The sequence below is a fragment of the Myxine glutinosa genome, chromosome 9, assembly GCF_964187855.1.
Source record: "Myxine glutinosa chromosome 9, kmMyxGlut1.1, whole genome shotgun sequence".
Taxonomy (NCBI): Eukaryota; Metazoa; Chordata; class Myxini; order Myxiniformes; family Myxinidae; genus Myxine; species Myxine glutinosa.
The window spans coordinates 60,528,837-60,551,315 of NC_136269.1; the positions used below are offsets into that span (position 1 = coordinate 60,528,837).

Genomic DNA, 22,479 nt, shown 5'->3' on the forward strand with positions numbered 1-22,479 from the left:
TGTCTGTCTGTCTGTCTGTCTGTTTGTCTGTTTGTTCACAGTACTACATCTACACCGCTGCACATAGAATCGCCAAACTTTACACACATATTTGTCTGGCCCTTGAATAGACTGTGCCCAATTGATGACGTCATCGGTCACCTGGTTCGGCCGCCATCTTGGAAAAACCGAAAAACCTAGCACCTCTATATCTCCGAAAGTGCTGAATAGAAAAAATTGAGACATGGCTCGTTGCAAAGAACTCTCCATGGGGAATAAAATATGTTAATGATGACGTCATCGGTCGCGTGGTTCGGTCGCCATATTTGTTTTAACACAAAAGCCTTAAAAACCACTGAAAATACATCCTGGCAAGGGTTTGAAATCTCTGATTTGCTCTTTTTCTTGTTACAAGTTGCGTTTAAGGGGAGTTGAGAGGATAAGGTTGTTTAACCTATTCAATCATGAACGTCAGAACATGATATGTCATTCATGACATGCTCTTGAAATAATTGGGGCTATGACTTTTTGTTAACCACCAGAAACATTCCTGTGTACACCCTGAAAACAACCACCAGGTTTCAACTCATTCCATTTAGCGGTTTAGGAGTGCAGAGACAACAGAGAGACAGACATATAGTGTGTGATAATGCAATAAACGATGTAATACCTGCATTGATTCTCAAATTAATATTTAAAAAAGATTGCTGTAGTGCGGTTTTAAAAAACAACATACCCCGCTAATCCGATAATGGCTCATTATGGAAACGTGGGTAGTCGATGTCTCCTTGGCTACTGGAATACATGTATCTTCTGGCAATCCTGTTTGATCGTTCACCTGGCAGGGCTTCAGTTTGCATCTCTTCAATGAACAGTCCAGCATTTTCCAGGGAATGTCTTCACTACACCTGAAAAAAAAATCCGCCCAGTGTGAGAATCTGTGTGTAGATCCGTTGTTTGAAGATAATAGGCAGATGAAAAAGACAACTCATTGGACCTCAGATATTAAACAAACACCAGAATACCCAAATCCTGAGACAGGGCTGCAAACTTTGCCTTCAGGTGTATGTATTGCTATATTTTGATTTAAAAAATTAAAACTGTTTCAAGCTATCACAAAATTATAATTACTTATTAATGGTAAAATAACGTAGACTTGTCAGATTGTAAAGTTAATTTCAGTTCAGACCAATAAAGATTTTCATTATACTTACCTCCGCCACTGAAGGTGGACGGAAGTTATGATTTCGCCCCTGTTTGTCTGTCTCTGTGAGCAGGATATCTCAAAAAATTATGGACAGATTCGGACGAAATTTGGTGGACATTTCGGACGAAATTTGGGTTTGTGTTTTTTTTTTTTTGACGGTTTGGGACAAATCGATTACATTTTGGTGAAGATCTATATCCGAATTTTTTAGTCACCATTTAGTGATGGGGGGGGGGGGGGCGCAAAGACGACATATAGCATGATATTTCAAAGTTATGGACGAATTATGACAATAGTAGGTGGATGAGCTGGTTATGTGACAAGGACAAGCCGATTCGATTTTGGTTCTGATCCGGATCCAGATCCGTGGGTTATCAGGAGAATATAAAACGTAAACTGCGGACTGGCAGAGTATGGACTCCACTGAATGCTGTTGTAGTCGTTTTACGTTCGAGGGAGACTGGGGGTGGTTCAGGCCAAACAGAAGACCTCTGAGTATGGGCATGCTACCAAGTATCAGGCCGCTCATTGAAATGTAAAATTTCACGAGGTTCAAAGTTAGAAACGAACTTGCATTTCAGTTCATTTGAGCTGTGTGCAATGTTTAAATCCTTCGGAGAGCATGTTAAGCGTTCTCATTTTCTTGGATACTCTTCTAAACAGAAATATTCCAGAAAATGTTCCAATGTTCTGATCAAGGTCAGTGTTTTCATCCGTAATATAAATGCTATCTCTGTACGTCATTCCTAAAAGTTACATGTTGTCGTTAAGCGAGTCAAATGATCTCGTACCTGACAAATTCCAAGGAACCTGATGGGGAGGTGTAAAAAGGTTGAATGTCATATTCATCAAAAAGACCCCAGTGTAAGTGTCCCCATTCATGGACGATGCTGCGTTCTGGGGAAACATAGAATCTGTTATTGTGATAAATCGATACCTGAATCATTCCAATTAATCACGAACAAATACTTTAACAACACCATAATCACCATTACTTGGATAAATCATAGTAATACATGACGAAAATAATTACGATTATTTATTACCTTCGCAAAAGCGGAAGGTTATGTTTTGATCGCTGTGTATTTATTTGTATGTCTGTGTGTGTGTGTGTGTGTATGTTATTCGCATAACTCAAAAAGTATTCAACCGAATTGCATGAAATTTGGTGGGATGATTGGTTATTATACGGGACACATTTGATTAGATTTTGGGAGCAATCGGGTCAAAGGTCAAGGTCAAGGTCACGAAAAGGTCAAAATCGTATTTTTACCATAGCGCGGTCAATTTTTATCCAATTGGCATGCAACTAATGCCAAAATGTTCAGAATTCAATGCCCGATCTTGTGATATACGACATGACCCAGTGAAGACATTACCCTTGTTAGCGGTTGGGGGTCAAAGGTCAGGGGGGTCACGACCTTGCAAAATGTGCGTTTTTTGTCATAACTCGGTCAATTCTTATCCGATTTGCATGAAATCAGCACCAAACTGTTCACTGTTCTGTTCCCTACACTCCCATGCCAAGTACAGAACAGTAGCTGCGGCGAAGGTATGCGCTCTACCGAGTGCCCGTTCTAGTTAACAATGTCATTATAGCAATTTATTGCCAACATGATCTTACTATAATTCACCGAATGTCCATCCGTCTGTTCCCAGGTACCGCAAAAACGGCTGAACCGATCGCAACGATATTTTGGGTGGGTAATCCTGGGACCCCCTGGAGTAAAATAGGCTATTTAGTTTTCCAATTTCAGCTTTGGTCGCCAGCATTTTCAGGTTTCGACCTTACTGGATAACTTTTCGCTTTTCGGTGGATAACTCCAAAAGACCCTGGAGACCCAAAATACCCCGAAGACCAAAAACACCTGAAAGACCCCAAATACCCAAAAGCCCCTGAAGACCCAAAATACCCTGAAGACCCCACAGACCCCAAAAACCCTGAAGACCCAAAACACCCCAAAGACCCAAAATACCCTTAAAGGCCCTGGGGCTCCAAAAGACCCTGAAGACCGAAATGGCCCAGAAGACCCAAAATACCCCAAATACACAAAACACCCTGAAGACCCAAGATACCCTGAAGCCCCAAAACACACCAAAAACCAAAACACCCTGAAGACCCAAAACACTCCGAAGACCCGGAAGACCCAAAATACCCCGAATACCCAAAACGCCATGAAGACCCAAAACACCCCAAAGACCCAAAATACCCTTAAAGGCCCAGAGGATCCAAAAGATCCTGAAGACCCAATTGGCATTGAAGACCCAAAAGACCCCAAAGACCCAAAACACCCAAAGACCCAAAACACCCCAAAGACCCAAAACACTCTGAAGACCCAATAGACCCCGAAGACCCAAAAGACCCCAATAGACCCATAACACCCCGAAGACCCAAAATACCCTGGAGACCCAAAATACCCCCAAAGACCCTTAAAGACCTTTTATACCCAAAAGACCCTTAAATACCCTGAATAACCAAAATTCCCCAAAGACCCTTAAAGACCCAGAGGAACCAAAAGACCCTTAAGACCTAAAAGCCCCTGAAGACACCGAAGACCCAAAAGACCCCAAAGACTCCAAAGACCCCAAAGACCCAAAACACCCCAAAGACACCCCAAAGACCCAAAATATCCTTAAAGGCCCAGAGGATCCAAACGACTCTGAAGACCCAAATGGCCCTGAAGACCCAAAACACAACGAAGACCCAAAAGACCCTGAAGACCCAAAATACCCTGAAGACCCAAAAGACACCGAAATGGTCAAAGATGCCGATCCCTCTGAAACGACGTGTTGTGAGGCGCGCGGAGCACGCCGAGTCATGCGAGTTATAATACGATTCATCATCATCAACGTAATATGTCTCATACGCTGAGCGGATGGCCTGGAGCTTATGACTCACTCGCCTTTGAGCTGTCTAGCCTGGGTTTGAATCCCGACCCAGTTAAAAACTGACATCCCAGTGTTTCACAGGCAGGGTGTTTCATTTAAATAAATACCACTTAATGAACCAGAATAGTGTACGAGACACCACAGCCACACGACTCAATCCTTAAAACTAGACCAGGTTTGTACCTTCAACCCATAGGTGGGGGCATGAAACACCGCTGGCATGCAGCTCGAGGCGCATTAAGAGGGCAAATCGGCGCCACGCAACCAAATTCAAGTTGTCACCGAAGACAACGACAAAGACAGCCCAGAAGACCACAAATCCCAAGAACTCCCACTTAATAAGTCTCCTTAGCCAACCTTCCTTCTGACCCACTCTCCGCCCATTGGGAGGTATCACCCAATCATGCCCCTCACCCTGTGAATAGCAGTAAGCCAATCATCAGTCAGCCCACCCATGGATGTGTCTGCTGGGGGATGCATGTGTCCTTTGGGGCATTGGGGGGTTTGGCTCACATAGGCACTCAGCTCGACCAATCACGAGGTGAGCATCAGGGCCCACCATAGACCTAAAATGCTGGCCACTATGTAACGGCCTGGTTGTTACTAGTACGCATTGAGTTGCCATTTCACAAGACTTACCCAGTCCGATCCTGGTCCAGCATCAGACATGGGGGAATACCAGCCGGGATGCGGGATCCAAGCTCTAAATTGGACAAAGCTAGTCCACCTCCCCCGACCCATTGCAGCTGTACATCAGACATCATCATTCTGAGCGTTGATCAATACAAGGAATGATTTTGAATATGCATTAGATATAAATTTGCAATGATTGACCATGCTAAGCCCTTGCGTTTCGATAACTTCCCGATATTATCTGGAACTGGACTTCCAGATTAGATATTGTCATCATGCACCGTCCGTCCGTCTGTCCATCGCCTATTTCGACTTTTCCGGCCAAACAACTGGGCCAATCCAGCTGAAATTAGACAGCAAGGCTCCCAACTGGTAACGGGGATTGCAATGCTCATTCTGGTCATGTGACCGGAAGTTGGTCAAAATGGAGGACTTAGTAAATTCTTAACTTATTAAATACTTAATTTAAAATTAAATTCTTATTTAAGCTGTCCATGCTCTCCACGCTATCGAAGTTAAGTAATTGTTCCCATTTATATTTTCGTCAAAACCGTATTTATTTTATGGTGGGTGTACCAACATTGGGTCCCCAGGAAAATTATCGTTTTTTTTTTTTTTTTTTTTTTTGTATACAAGATCGAGGCTCGTGAAAGAGCTAACATTTATCACACAAAAAGACAAACCGACACACAAAACACAAAAAACAAGGGGAGCGGCAGACAAGATGGGGAGAGAGGGGGAAGGACACAAAAGAGAGGGGGAAGAGGGGGAAGGACACAAACACAACATTTGAGAGCAGGGACATCGGGAGGACTTGGGGGGAGGTGGGAGAGGAATAAAACATATGAACACTGCAAGGACTCTGGGGTGAATTACCGGGGGTAGAAAAGATCAAGGTTTTCGATGGGGGAAGATAAGAGATGGTGGTGAACAGCTGTTTTAAAGACCTGGAGGGAGGAGTGGGATTGAAGGGAGTGGGAGAGTTTGTTCCAGAGGCGGGAGAAAAGGGGAATGAAAGAGTGAAGGTGAGCAGAGAGCCTAGACTTTGGCAGTTTAACCATAAGAGGGTTGCAGGCAGATCTTGTGCGACCTGAAGGAATATTGGGGGGACAGAGCACAGAGAGAGCTGGGGGAGCAAGGCCGGAGAGGAGTCGGTAGAAGACAGAAAGACCACCAACCTGCCTGCGGTGAGTGAGTGAAAGGCCCTCGGTGTTGACTACATCGCAGGAGATTCCAATGATTCTGAAAGCTTTGGCCTCAACAGCGTGAAGCCGAGCAAGGTGTGAGGCAGGAGCACCAGCCCAGAGGGGGGAACAGTATTCCATTGAGCTGCGGATGAAAGCCTTGTATGTGGTGAGGAGCTCAGGTGTGCCAAGGAAGGACTTCGCACGACGGAGGATGCCCAGTCGGCGACTGGCTTTGGAGGCCAGCTTGGAAATGTGGTTTTCCCAAGAAAGATCATGGCAGATATTGAGACCCAAAAGCTTGAGCGACAGAACTTCTTGGAGAGGATTGTTGAGAAAGTAGATGGGAGGGTTGTCCAGTCGGTCCTTTCGGAGAGACATTGTAAGAGTGTGAGATTTGTCAGGATTGAAAGACATGTTCCACTTGTTTGACCAGTCTGTGATTTTGTCCAGGTCTGCAGAGAGTGAGGAGGCTGCAGACTGCCGATCTGAGGGATGAGAAATGGAGCGACAGAGAGTAGAGTCGTCAGCAAAGAGATAGAGAGGATTTTCAAGAGAGTCAGAGAGATCATTGATGAAGACCAGAAAAAGCACAGGGCCCAGAACACTACCTTGGGGAACTCCAGCCTGAACAGGAAGAGGAGATGAGAGAAACCCATTCAGGGCCACACGTTGACTACGACCAGAGAGGAAGTTCGCCAGCCATGCGTGGAGATTTCCATGGATACCAAAGGAGGAGAGTTTGGTGAGCAGAGCAGGGTGCCAGACCGTATCGAAGGCACGTGAAATGTCAAGGGAGACAGCTCTAATTTCCTGTTTGGCGTTGAGGACCTCCATCCATTGTTGAGAAAGCAGAAGCAGCATGTCCAGAGTAGAGTGACCAGGTCTGAAACCAAATTGATGATCAGAGATCAAGCCATTGGAGAAGAGGAAAGATTTAATATCTGAAGCAATGATGGATTCCATGACTTTGCTGATAATTGGGAGAAGGCTGATTGGTCTGTAGTTGCTGGGATCTGTTTTTGCACCTTTTTTGTGCAAAGCGGTGATGTTGGCTGATTTCCAAGCAGATGGCAGATGACCTTGAGCAAAAGAGAGGGTGAAGAGAACAGAAAGAGGGAGTGAAAGAGCAGAAGAACATGATTTTAGGACCCGTGGGCTGATGCCGTCAGGACCAGTTGCAGAATCAGAGTCGAGGGTTGACAGAAACTTTTCCACCTTGTCAGGAGGAAAGGACACAGAGTCCAGGAGCAGCTGGGTACGACTGGGTACGGTGGGTACAGAGAGGGATGGGTTTGGGACACAAGATTTAGAGGCAAACACAGAGTTGAGGCATTCAGCTTTTTCACGTGCGGAGTCAGCCATTAAGCCGTTTGAGGTGAGGGAGGGGATGGAGGGGGAACAAACACCAGAAACAGATTTGACCAGACACCACCAGGATTCGGAAGAGGGAGACAGATAAGAGAGTTCGGTCTTGAGAATTGTGAGATATTGTTTCCTGGCTCTCCTGAGGGTGGACACACACTTGTTTCGGGCTTTGTGAAAGGAAATGAGATTTCCTTCCGTTGGATTTGCTTTCCAGGAGACGAAAGCAAGTTGTTTCAGGGCAACAGCCTCACCACAAGATTCCGTGTACCATGGACGGGAGGAAGGGTATGACAACTGAAGACGAGATGGGATAAATCTGTGCATGAGAGAGAGCAATTTACTTTGAAAGAATTCCCAGGATGAGTTGATGTCAGAGGCGGTAGAGATGGGAGACCAGTCCAGATGATTGATGGCTGCTTGAAGACCGTGCCAGTTGGCCTGAGTGAAATGCCAGACTCGTCGACGCTGAGGAGGCTCTCTGAGAATGGTCAGAGAGATGTCCACTTTGACAAGCACATGATCAGATGAGCCGATTGGAGCAGAAGAAGAGCAGCAGACATTTTCAGGGAAGTTTGTCATAACCAAATCCAGAAGAGAAGATGCTCCGTTGACTGAGATCCGGGTCGGGAAATTGACAGATTGTGTCAGTCCCAGTGAGTCGCAACAGTCCTTTGCTGAAGAGCCATGGCTGGTGAGAGAGTGGTGAGAGAGTTGTTTTTCTCTCAGCGGTCCGTCGATTGTGCTCCAATTACTTTCGTTCTCTGTTTTTCCCAGTCTTTTCACCCCATACTTCCTTGTTTAAAATCTCAACACAAAAAAAAACAAACAAACAAAAAAACATTTCCATCTCTGTTCTTATTCGTTGTTCTTATTCGTTTATTCATTGTTCTTATTCGTTCGTTCGTTCTTTGACCACGTGTTTCACCCCCATTTCCCCAGATAGTTTTCACTGTTAAACTTTAAAATGTTTAAACTTTCCCCTGAAGTACTGTATTCTGTCGTGTACTATAACACCTTTTTCTTCTTCTTCTTTAAAAGGTTGCTTTCGACTTGCTCACCAAATCTATTCATTCCAAAAAAAAATTCCATCTCTTACAGTGCCTCTTTCAGACATTCCCTAAACTCACCTGCACTCCACCCCCCCCCCCCCCCCCCCCACCCCCTCCAGCGTCCTGAAACTTATTTTTAACTCGAAGGTCTCAAGAAACTCATTTTGCAATAAATGTTCGTTTCCCATTAATCGTACACTTTCTAAAATCCAATCTCACTCCTCCCCTCCAAATCTTCCCCATCACCCCTCCCCTCCAAAACGTCCCCATCACCCCTCCCCTCCAAATCTTCCCCATCGCCCTTCCCTTTGAAATCTTCCCCCTTGCCCCTCTCCTCCAAACCCTCCCCATCACCCATCCCTCCTAGACTCCCCCTCGCCACTCCCCTCCTAGACTGCCCCCTCACCCTCCCCTCCAAATCTCCCCCATCTCCCATCCCTTTCAAATCCCTCCCCTTGTCCCTTCCCTCCTAAACTCCCCCCTAACCCTTCCCCTCATAAACTCCCCCCTCGCCCCTCCCCTTCAGATCTCCCCACCCTCATTTCTTCTCCATTTCCCCCCTCACACCCCTCCTCCTCAAAGCGTCCTCTCCACTTCTTCCCCCTTCGAACTATCACCTCCATCTCCCCCAACCTTCTGCCTCACTCTTCCCCCTCCTCAAATGATACCTCACTGTGCCTCACCCAGTCACCATCAAACCTTTTGTCCGCCCCATCCTTCCCTTTCTCCGAGCTATTCTGAAATCTCTGACACACCTTCAACAGCTCTCCCTACCTCTTCCTCCTCTTCCACATCTTACCCTAACCCCTCCCCCCCCCTGTTCTTTATCCGATGCTCCCCCTTCCTCTTCATTAACGGTATGGACCTCAAACATCCGGGGCCTTCGTTCAAACTTACCTGATCTCTCCATACAGGTTGCTTCTGACAAACCAGATGTGATCTGCTTAACAGAAACTTTCCTCCTTCATGATGTCTCTGATTCCTTAGTATCTCTCCCGGATTACTCCCTCCTCCGGTATGATAGACCTGAGCCTTGTCCTGGAGGTGGGGATGCTATCTTTATCAAAAACTCTCTTTCTCACTCGCCCTGCACTGCCCTCTCTCCACCTCACCCCCAGGAATACCTCTGGCTACGGCTTCTCCTTCGCTCCCACCTTTTGTTCATATGTGTGTTGTACCGTCCACCAAACAGTGATGACTCCATCTACATCTCACTGTCTGATAATATGGACCAACTTTTATCTACCCAACTCTCTCTTCCTCATATGTGGTGATTTCAATTGTCACCATGCCAGTTGGCTGGGTGTGGGTACCTCTCTCACCAGCCATGGCTCCTCAGCAAAGGACTTCTGCGACTCACTGGGACTGACACAATCTGTCAATTTCCCAACCCAGATCTCAGTCAACGGAGCATCTTCTCTTCTGGACTTGGTTATGACTAACTTCCCTGAAAATGTCTGCTGCTCTTCTTCTGCTCCGATCGGATCATCTGATCATGTCCTTGTTAAAGTGGACATCTCTCTGACCATCCTCAGGGAGCCTGCTCAGCGTCGACGAGTCTGGCATTTCACTCAGGCCAACTGGCACGGTCTTCAAGCAGCCATCAATCATCTGGACTGGTCTCCCATCTTGACCACCTCTGCCATCAACCCATCCTGGGAATTCTTCCAAAGTAAATTGCTCTCTCTCATGCACAAATTTATCCCATCTCGTCTTCAGTTGTCATACCCTTCCTCCCGTCCATGGTACACGGAATCTTGTGGTGAGGCTGTTGCCCAGAAACAACTTGCCTTCGTCTCCTGGAAAGCAAATCCAATGGAAGGAAATCTCATTTCCTTTCACAAAGCCCGAAACAAGTGTGTGTCCACCCTCAGGAGAGCCAGGAAACAATATCTCTCCGTTCTCAAGACCAAACTCTCTTATCTGTCTCCCTCTTCCAAATTCTGGTGGTGTCTGGTCAAATCTGTTTCTGGTGTTTGTTCCCCCTCCATCCCCTCCCTTACCTCAAATGGCTACACAGCTGACTCCGCACGTGAAAAAGCTGAATGCCTCAACTCTGTGTTTGCCTCTAAATCTTGTGTCCCAAACCCATCCTTCTCTGTACCCACCGTACCCAGTCATACCCAGCTGCTCCTGGACTCTGTGTCCTTTCCTCCTGACAAGGTGGAAACGTTTCTGTCAAACCTCGACTCTGATTCTGCAACTGGACCTGATGGCATCAGCCCACGGGTCCTAAAATCCTGTTCTTCCGCTCTTTCACTCCCTCTCTCTGTTCTCTTCACCCTCTCTTTTGCTCAAGGTCATCTGCCATCTGCTTGGAAATCAGCCAACATCACCGCTTTACACAAAAAAGGTGCAAAAACAGATCCTAGCAACTACAGACCAATCAGCCTTCTCAAAATTATCAGCAAAGTCATGGAATCCATCATTGCTTCAGATATGAAATCTTTCCTCTTCTCCAATGGCTTGATCTCTGATCATCAATTTGGTTTCAGACCAGGCCATTGTACTCTGGACATGCTGCTTCTGCTGTCTCAACAATGGATGGAGGTCCTCAATGCCAAACAGGAAATTAGAGCTGTCTCCCTTGACATATCACGTGCCTTCGATACGATCTGGCACGCCGCTCTGCTCACCAAACTATCCTCCTTTGGTATCCATGGAAATCTCCATGCATGGCTGGCAGACTTCCTCTCTAGTCGTAGTCAATGTGTGGTAATGAATGGGTTTCTCTCATCTCCTCCTCCTGTTCAGGCTGGAGTTCCCCAAGGCAGTGTTCTGGGCCCTGTGCTTTTTCTGGTCTTAATCAATTATCTCTCTGACTCTCTTGAAAATCCTCTCTATCTCATTGCTGATGACTCCACTCTCTGCCGCTCCATTCCTCATCCCTCAGATCGGCAGTCTGCAGCCTCCTCACTCTCTGCAGACCTGGACAAAATCACAGAATGGTCAAACAAGTGGAACATGTCTTTCAATCCTAACAAATCTCACACTTTTACGATGTCTCTCCGAAAAGACCGACTGGACAACCCTCCCATCCACTTTCTGAATAATCCTCTCCAAGAAGTTCTGTCACTCAAGCTTTTGGGTCTCATTATCTGCCATGATCTTTCCTGGGAAAACCACATTTCAAATCTGGCGTCCAAAGCCAGTCACCAACTGGGCATCCTCCGTCGTGCAAAGTCCTTCCTTGGCACACCTGAGCTCCTCACCACATACAAGACTTTCATCCGCAGCTCAATGGAATACTGCTCTCCCGTCTGGGCTGGTGCTCCTGCCTCACACCTAGCTCGTCTTCACGCTGTTGAAACCAAAGCGTTCAGAATCATTGGAATCTCCCGCGATGAAGCTACCTCCGAGGGCTTTTCACTTTCTCACCGCAGGCAGGTTGGTGGTCTTTCTGTCTTCTACCGACTCCTCTCTGGCCTTGCTCCTCCAGCTCTCTCTGGGCTCTGTCCCCCAAATATTCCTGCAGGTCGCACAAGATCTGCCTGCAACCCTCTCATGGTTAAACTGCCAAAATCAAGACTCTCTGCTCACCTTCACTCCTTCATTCCTCTTTTCTCCCGCCTCTGGAACAAACTCCCTCACTCTCTTCAATCCCACTCCTCCATCCAGGTCTTTAAAACAGCTGTTCACCACCATCTCTTATCTTCCCCCATCCAAAACCTTGATCTTTTCTACCCCCGCTAATTTCACCCCAAATCCACTTTTTTGAAATACCAACTTCTTTCCTGGAAGTCCTTGGTGACCTTGTGTTTATACTTCTCCCACCCCCCCCCCCCCCCTTCCCACGCCGCCTGCCCCCAAGCCCTCTCCCTCCCACACATTTCCGATGTCCCTGCTCTCAAATGTTGTGTTTATGTGCTTCCCCTTCTCTCCCCATCTTGTCTACTGCTCACCTTTTTATATACTTTGTTTGTTTGTCTGTTGGATTTGTTTTGTGTGATAAATGTTAGCTCTTTCACGAGCCTCGATTCTGTATACAAAAAAACAAAACAAAAAAAAAAAAACACATTCCTTCAAAAGTCTTTTTCTTCAGACCCACCAGTTAGAATGCTCCCAAACCTGGGTTACATTAGGCCAGGGTAGGGATGTTAAATTGCGGAGATCAAGCTGCTCACGTGACCAGAAGTGTGTCAAAATGGCGCCTTGGTCAATGTTTTGGAAAATAGCTTAAATTCCTTCAAAAATCTTCACACCCACCAGTAAAAATGCCACCAAATTGGGGTTACAACCAGTGGCGTCACGAAGGTTGGTGTCACCCAGTGCGGTAACTCATGGTGTCACCCTCCCCCCCCCCCCCCCCCATGGACCTCCTCCCTTACCAGACCTTCTTTAGTGGAAGTCCTTGCAGTGTCCATATGTTTTATACCTCTCCCACCTCCCCCCAAGCCCTCTCCCTCCCACAGTTCTCTTGATGTCCCTGCTCTCAAATGTTGTGTTTGTGTCCTTCCCCCTCTCTCTCCATCTTGTCTACCGCTCCCCTTATTTTGTGTTTTATGTGTCGGTTTGACTTTCTGTGTGATTAATGTTCGCTCTTTCACGAGCCTAGAACTTGTATACAAAAAAAAAAAAAAAAAAGGACTCAAGTATCGCCCTCTTATTTTCTTCTTGCAGAATGCGTCCAGCATCGCTTGCCTGCTCCCCTGCCATCCTCTTCTTGAACCTGGCTCTTCTCTCTACTGCAATTCCATATTCGTCTGATTTTAAAAGCGCCTGTTCAATTGCCTGCTCCACTCGGTAACTGCGCTCCTCGTGCAGAAAAAGTCTTAGCGCCTCTAGCTTTGCCACCACCTTGTCGAGAGTTAAGCCCTTCGTCTGCAGGTACTGCTGTGCAAGATTAACTTCCTGAAGTACATCACACCAGAAGTACAGGTAGCACAGAAAGTGAAATCACAGACAACAGGCAAAACACCTTGTGCTGCTCCTCTTGTGTCCACATTTTCATGTGGATCACAAAGAGCTTCAATCGCAGCCACAAACTTATCAAACTTTTCTTTAACTGGCTTAACTGCATCATGATGAGCACTCCAGCGTGTTGTTGATAGCGTTTTCAATGACACTCCAGTATGGTCAATTAACACTTCCCATCGATTGGTGGAAGCAGCAAAGAAAGAAAACGTTGTCTCAAGAGTTGCAGAAAATGTCACACACGATGCATTTTCAGCAAAACAGTGCTGACCGCACAAGTTAAGCTTTTCCTTTAATTACGACTTCATTCTCAAAAACGTTATTGATATAGATTCACAAATACTAATTACCACAATATTGTAGCTAAAACACCAGAAAATTTGACAAAAGCAGCGATTATAAAAACACCAGCGGCAACGCAAACGACGCGTGCTTGGAGCACGTGCAGACGAAACCACGTGATTCGACGCGTCATTGTAATTGGGTAATAATGACCGCTCTGACCGGAGCGCATTAGAAGGTTCAAAAAGCAAATTAGCATGGAGTTTTAGCCTTGTAGGTATATTGATAGATGTAAGCTGGGCTTACGGAAAATGTTTTTGTTGTTATAACTAACTACAGGGATATTTTTATTAAAAATTAATAAATTTCTGCTGAAACTGCAAAAATTTGGTGTCACCCCCTCTGATAGTCACCCGGTGCGGTCCGCATCCCCCGCACGCCCCTAGTGACGCCAGGGGTTACAACAATAGGCCAGGGTCCCGATAAGCTCCAGGTCTAGTGGTCCTATACAACTTTACGTCTGTTCACTTGATATCAATTCACCTTAAAACAAAAAAAAAGCCACAAACACTATTTTTAGGACAAGGACGTGTAATTCCATCCGGTGGCAAAGCAAAGCTGAATATGTTTACGTTTGCAGTTCATAAATTTACATCAAAATTATCATCTTTGATCACCATGTGAACAAGATTCGATATTTTTGTCCCCCGTCGCACCGCGAAGCGAAAGGGGGACTATGGTTTTCCCCTTCGTCCGTGCGTGCGTCCGTCCGTGCATCCGTGCGTGCGTGCGTGCGTAAGCGAAGGACCGAATTCTAATTTGGTGTGTGGGTGCAACCCACGTCAAATCCAAGATGGCCGCCGCCATGTATGTCTGAACCTTGTGAGCGGAATATCTTGGAAATAAGCGAAGTACCAACTTCTAATCTGGTGTGTGGGTGTATCTAGGCACACGGAAGAACGCTATTGAAAATTGGGTCACCACGTCAAAATCCAAGATGGCCGCCACCATATATATATATATATGTCTGAACCTTGTGAGCGAAATATCTTGAAAAATAAACGAACTACTAACTTCTAATCTGGTGTGTGGGTGTATCTACGCATAAGGAAGAACGCTATTGAAAATTGGGTCGCCATGTCAAAATCCAAGATGGCCGCCTTGCGTCTTCCACTTTGTCAACCCACATCACTTCACCGACGGGGGGACCTCGGCGTAACGCTTGTTGAATCATCATGATCCTGTGGAAGTGTAACTCAGTATAACTTATTAGTTGGCACTGGTAACTTATTAATTAACCTGGTAACAAAGCAGATATATTTTACATGCAAACTCTGTGAAAGACGAGTTTGTAAATGAGTCAGGAATGCGCCCGAACATGATAATCTTTTGTCCACCTGGTCACAGCCCCTGGCTGAAGCACCCCCCTATCGTTTGGTAAACGGAACTCACAACAGGAGGGGAGCGAGTTGATACCAGGACTTGGTACATGCATGACCTCGGGGCATTAGCGGAAAGGGGATTAACCTTCAGCGGACAGGGGATTAACTCCAGTTTGTCCAATATAAACGAGAGCAAACGTGGAGTCAGGAGCACTCGCCACGATAAACCCTGCCCGACGGAACGAAAGAGGACTCGCCACGAAGCCCTGCACGACGGAATGAACGCGTACCACGAGTTCGGCGCTGCAGCCGAACAAGAAGGACCATGCGGATAGAGTTAAACTGGTCCATTATGTTAAACGATATTATTTGGATCACACTGCAACATATGAAAGTGAATAACCAGTTAATAATAAAGTCATGACCTTTTGTAAACCTGTGTCCGGTCATTGGAGTCCTGTGAGTCCAAAGCTGCAAATTCTTCCACATTTGGAGGCACCGCTGGGATCAACTGGACACAAACAAGTCTTTAAAAGGTAAGTTTGTCTTGTTTTTGGTCCAGTATGATTTACGAACTTGGGAATAATTATGTGTATATACATGAAGGATTTGGAGTGTGGGACTTGTGATTGTCCATAGGTGATACAAGGATGAAACGTTTTAAATATTCTAATTATTCGTGTGCTTGCGAGTATATGTACAGTATACGCTGGGTATTAAAAGCCTTACTCTGGTCTGCAGGCAAGTCGGCTCATGAAGTGCACCATGAAGCGATTTGTTTGTCGGTTCGGTAAGGTCCGTACACGTGTACAATCGTGTACACCCGTTTTAAATAAATAATTTTTTTTCAGTTTTCCCGCCATGATTAAACCTCGTTCGATCAACAAATAAATTCATGACAGACAACCCCCCCTCATGCCGGTCCAGAATTATGATGAAAGATGGCGATTGGGAAAAAAAAAAAAATTGCATCAAATTTTGTCCAGGTCCATCACTAAGCCTTTGAGACATGCTTCACGGTTGAATAAAAAAAACCACCGTTTAGAGGCCATTTTTCCCCGCAAAGCGAGGGTTGGCCTTTTCGGGGACCGTGATAGGTGTTGGTTTTTGGTCCCCTTTTTGAAGCAATGTTTTGCGACCGGATGCCCTTCCTGACGCCAGCCCTTTTTGCCGCCTTCAACGACAAACAGGGAAGTTTCACGGTTGAATGAAAGACACTCGTTTACCCACCCGGGCACGTATAAAGTACTTCTTTTTTTTGCACTTGTTCAAAGCACTCGACTTGGAGCCAGCGACTTGCTCGGCGCTCGGCGAGCGACAGGGAACCGGGAAAGGGAATTATAACAATTGCATACCAACACTCCCTCACTGTCCCTCATTGTCCCTCATGTCCATTCCGGCACCCTGTCTCTTGCTCCCGTTTTGTTTTTTTTTGACGAAATTTGCCAGATAAATAGCATGGGTGACACGATGATATGATTGGATATTCTTCACACTCAGGAAGAAGTTGAATGATATGATTGGATATTCTTCACACTTATGGAAGAAGTTGAATGATATGATTGGATATTCTTCACACTTATGAAAGAAGTTGAATGATATGATTGGATATTCTTCACACTCAGGAAGAAGTTGAATGATATGATTGGATATTCTTCACACTCAGGAAGAAGTTGAATGATATGATTGGATATTCTTCACACTCAGGAAGAGGTTGAATGATATGATTGGATATTCTTCACACTCAGGAAGAAGTTGAATGATATGATTGGATATTCTTCACACTCAGGAAGAAGTTGAATGATATGATTGGATATTCTTCACACTTATGGAAGAAGTTGAATGATATGATTGGATATTCTTCACCCTTATGAAAGAAGTTGAATGATATGATTGGATATTCTTCACACTCAGGAAGAAGTTGAATGATATGATTGGATATTCTTCACACTCAGGAAGAAGTTGAATGATATGATTGGATATTCTTCACACTCAGGAAGAAGTTGAATGATATGATTGGATATTCTTCACACTTATGGAAGAAGTTGAATGATATGATTGAATATTCTTCACACTTATGAAAGAAGTTGAATGATATGATTGGATATTCTTCACACTCAGGAAGAAGTTGAATGATATGATTGGATATTCTTCACACTCAGGAAGACGTTGAATGATATGATTGGATATTCTTCACACTCAGGAAGAAGTTGAATGATATGATTGGATATTCTTCACACTTATGGAAGAAGTTGAATGATATGATTGGATATTCTTCACACTCAGGAAGAAGTTGAATGATATGATTGGATATTCTTCACACTTATGGAAGAAGTTGAATGATATGATTGAATATTCTTCACACTCAGGAAGAAGTTGAATGATATGATTGGATATTCTTCACACTCAGGAAGAAGTTGAATGATATGATTGGATATTCTTCACACTTATGGAAGAAGTTGAATGATATGATTGGATATTCTTCACACTTATGAAAGAAGTTGAATGATATGATTGGATATTCTTCACACTCAGGAAGAAGTTGAATGATATGATTGGATATTCTTCACACTCAGGAAGAAGTTGAATGATATGATTGGATATTCTTCACACTTATGGAAGAAGTTGAATGATATGATTGGATATTCTTCACACTTATGGAAGAAGTTGAATGATATGATTGGATATTCTTCACACTCAGGAAGAAGTTGAATGATATGATTGGATATTCTTCACACTTATGGAAGAAGTTGAATGATATGATTGGATATTCTTCACACTTATGGAAGAAGTTGAATGATATGATTGGATATTCTTCACACTTATGAAAGAAGTTGAATGATATGATTGGATATTCTTCACACTTATGGAAGAAGTTGAATGATATGATTGGATATTCTTCACACTCAGGAAGAAGTTGAATGATATGATTGGATATTCTTCACACTCAGGAAGAAGTTGAATGATATGATTGGATATTCTTCACACTTATGAAAGAAGTTGAATGATATGATTGGATATTCTTCACACTCAGGAAGAAGTTGAATGATATGATTGGATATTCTTCACACTCAGGAAGAGGTTGAATGATATGATTGGATATTCTTCACACTCAGGAAGAAGTTGAATGATATGATTGGATATTCTTCACACTCAGGAAGAAGTTGAATGATATGATTGGATATTCTTCACACTCAGGAAGAGGTTGAATGATATGATTGGATATTCTTCACACTTATGGAAGAAGTTGAATGATATGATTGGATATTCTTCACACTTATGAAAGAAGTTGAATGATATGATTGGATATTCTTCACACTCAGGAAGAAGTTGAATGATATGATTGGATATTCTTCACACTCAGGAAGAAGTTGAATGATATGATTGGATATTCTTCACACTCAGGAAGAAGTTGAATGATATGATTGGATATTCTTCACACTTATGGAAGAAGTTGAATGATATGATTGGATATTCTTCACACTTATGAAAGAAGTTGAATGATATGATTGGATATTCTTCACACTCAGGAAGAAGTTGAATGATATGATTGGATATTCTTCACACTCAGGAAGAAGTTGAATGATATGATTGGATATTCTTCACACTCAGGAAGAAGTTGAATGATATGATTGGATATTCTTCACACTCAGGAAGAAGTTGAATGATATGATTGGATATTCTTCACACTTATGGAAGAAGTTGAATGATATGATTGGATATTCTTCACACTTATGAAAGAAGTTGAATGATATGATTGGATATTCTTCACACTCAGGAAGAAGTTGAATGATATGATTGGATATTCTTCACACTCAGGAAGAAGTTGAATGATATGATTGGATATTCTTCACACTCAGGAAGAGGTTGAATGATATGATTGGATATTCTTCACACTCAGGAAGAAGTTGAATGATATGATTGGATATTCTTCACACTTATGGAAGAAGTTGAATGATATGATTGGATATTCTTCACACTTATGAAAGAAGTTGAATGATATGATTGGATATTCTTCACACTCAGGAAGAAGTTGAATGATATGATTGGATATTCTTCACACTCAGGAAGAAGTTGAATGATATGATTGGATATTCTTCACACTCAGGAAGAAGTTGAATGATATGATTGGATATTCTTCACACTCAGGAAGAAGTTGAATGATATGATTGGATATTCTTCACACTTATGGAAGAAGTTGAATGATATGATTGGATATTCTTCACACTTATGAAAGAAGTTGAATGATATGATTGGATATTCTTCACACTCAGGAAGAAGTTGAATGATATGATTGGATATTCTTCACACTCAGGAAGAAGTTGAATGATATGATTGGATATTCTTCACACTCAGGAAGAGGTTGAATGATATGATTGGATATTCTTCACACTCAGGAAGAAGTTGAATGATATGATTGGATATTCTTCACACTTATGGAAGAAGTTGAATGATATGATTGGATATTCTTCACACTTATGAAAGAAGTTGAATGATATGATTGGATATTCTTCACACTCAGGAAGAAGTTGAATGATATGATTGGATATTCTTCACACTCAGGAAGAAGTTGAATGATATGATTGGATATTCTTCACACTCAGGAAGAAGTTGAATGATATGATTGGATATTCTTCACACTTATGGAAGAAGTTGAATGATATGATTGAATATTCTTCACACTTATGAAAGAAGTTGAATGATATGATTGGATATTCTTCACACTCAGGAAGAAGTTGAATGATATGATTGGATATTCTTCACACTCAGGAAGACGTTGAATGATATGATTGGATATTCTTCACACTCAGGAAGAAGTTGAATGATATGATTGGATATTCTTCACACTTATGGAAGAAGTTGAATGATATGATTGGATATTCTTCACACTTATGGAAGAAGTTGAATGATATGATTGGATATTCTTCACACTCAGGAAGAAGTTGAATGATATGATTGGATATTCTTCACACTCAGGAAGAAGTTGAATGATATGATTGGATATTCTTCACACTTATGGAAGAAGTTGAATGATATGATTGAATATTCTTCACACTCAGGAAGAAGTTGAATGATATGATTGGATATTCTTCACACTCAGGAAGAAGTTGAATGATATGATTGGATATTCTTCACACTTATGGAAGAAGTTGAATGATATGATTGGATATTCTTCACACTTATGAAAGAAGTTGAATGATATGATTGGATATTCTTCACACTCAGGAAGAAGTTGAATGATATGATTGGATATTCTTCACACTCAGGAAGAGGTTGAATGATATGATTGGATATTCTTCACACTCAGGAAGAAGTTGAATGATATGATTGGATATTCTTCACACTTATGGAAGAAGTTGAATGATATGATTGGATATTCTTCACACTTATGAAAGAAGTTGAATGATATGATTGGATATTCTTCACACTCAGGAAGAAGTTGAATGATATGATTGGATATTCTTCACACTCAGGAAGAGGTTGAATGATATGATTGGATATTCTTCACACTCAGGAAGAAGTTGAATGATATGATTGGATATTCTTCACACTCAGGAAGACGTTGAATGATATGATTGGATATTCTTCACACTCAGGAAGAAGTTGAATGATATGATTGGATATTCTTCACGCTTATGGAAGAAGTTGAATGATATGATTGGATATTCTTCACACTTATGAAAGAAGTTGAATGATATGATTGGATATTCTTCACACTCAGGAAGAAGTTGAATGATATGATTGGATATTCTTCACACTCAGGAAGAAGTTGAATGATATGATTGGATATTCTTCACACTCAGGAAGAAGTTGAATGATATGATTGGATATTCTTCACACTTATGGAAGAAGTTGAATGATATGATTGGATATTCTTCACACTTATGAAAGAAGTTGAATGATATGATTGGATATTCTTCACACTCAGGAAGAAGTTGAATGATATGATTGGATATTCTTCACACTCAGGAAGAAGTTGAATGATATGATTGGTTATGCTATGAGCCAATTGATTAAGGAAAATATTTTGTGATGGCCATATTGGCAATTTTGTGGCCATATTCGTGGCAACTCAGTTAGTGCCACTGCACCTTTAAAATGCATCCCTGCGTTCATTTTTTCGATCGATTGAGTTGAAATTTTGAACAATCGGATCTGGACTGTCGCTGTTAACGACTCTAGCATGCACTCGTCCAATCAGGATGGAGCGGTATGGTCCCCGGATCATCACTGCCCGCAGTGTTAATTAATTTTACTTTTTTCTTTTGGTCATATAATTTTGAAGACATGCATGTCATGATAGAGGAAATGTTTGTTCTGTTGAACGGAATAAATGTTGTTTATTTTTGTAGGTGGGTATTTTTGTGTATTTTGGATATATTTTCACGACTAATTCCAGTTAACATCCTGCAAAATTTGCTCGTTTTTCTGGCCGAGTCGAAATTGCGTTGAGGTCCTATGGCATGCGCCATTAAAAGCGCTGTGTAATGGTTGAGCTCCCTTTATTTCGTTTTGGTCATGCGGATGAGCAGACAAAGTGACGAATGCTGCGGCTGGAGCAGTAGAAGCGATGTTTTAATTGAAATGATGTAATTTAATTCAACGTGGTAGGTGGGCAACACCACAAAGCATACCTTATTTTAAGGTGTGTATAAACCCATGAACATTTCAGCAATCAATACGATGCTGAAATGGTGTAGTTTAATTCAACGTGGTAGGTGGGCAACACCACAAAGCATACCTCCTTTTAAGGTGTGTATAAACCCATGAACATGTCAGCAATCAATACGATGCTGAAATGATGTAATTTAATGAGTAATTTAATGAGTAATTTAATGAGTAATTTAATGAATAATTGAAGGTGTAATTTAATTGTGTAATATGGTCGACCTTGGGTTTGTTTGGGTTTTGTTGTTTATTTTTGTAGGTGGGTATTTTTGTGTATTTTGGATATATTTTCACGACTAATTCCAGTTAATATCCTGCAAAATTTGCTCGTTTTCTGGCCGAGTCGAAATTGCGTTGAGTTTCTATGGCATGCGCCATTAAAAGCGCTGTGTAATGGTTGAGCTCCCTTTATTTCGTTTTGGTCATGCGGACGAGCAGACAAAATGACGAATGCTGCGGCTGGAGCAGTGGAAGCGATTTTTGAATTGTTCAATGATTATTCGATATTGTTATGACTTATTGTCAATAGGTATACTAAGTGGCCATGAGGTAGCCTGTTGCTATGTACAGTTTTATTCTATTGTTGATTATACCACATAGCTGTGGTGATAAAGGAAATGTTCGCTTTAAATAGATGATTATGATAGGACCATGACGATAAAATCATGATGATTATTATGAATGATATCATAGGGTTCAAATGCAGAATGATTGCATGAACTTGGGAAAGAACTTTCAAGCCCTATGGGATAAATTGGGTGGTACAAGCGATGGAGTTTCAAAATTTAGCATGATTGAAGGAATTTTACAGTCTTATTTCAGGAGTTTTACGAAATTTATATTGCCAAGAGATTTTGGATACTATTTAAAAAAAAAAAAAAAAAATGATGAGATATTTTTCCCAATGAACTTTAATATCTGCC

General features: G+C 42.7%; 1 protein-coding gene across 1 annotated transcript in view; it reads right to left on the reverse strand.

Moving 5' to 3' along the window:
• Positions 1-22,479, reverse strand: part of LOC137418539 (calcium-activated chloride channel regulator 1-like) — a 119,915-nt gene that overhangs the window by 59,314 nt on the left and 38,122 nt on the right. Inside the window, exons 4-5 of the mRNA XM_068104621.2 lie at positions 1,978-2,083; positions 716-887 (exon numbers count right to left, since the gene is read on the reverse strand). Of these exons, the coding sequence (XP_067960722.2) occupies positions 716-887; positions 1,978-2,083 (278 nt within the window). The remainder of the gene's footprint in view (positions 1-715; positions 888-1,977; positions 2,084-22,479) is intronic.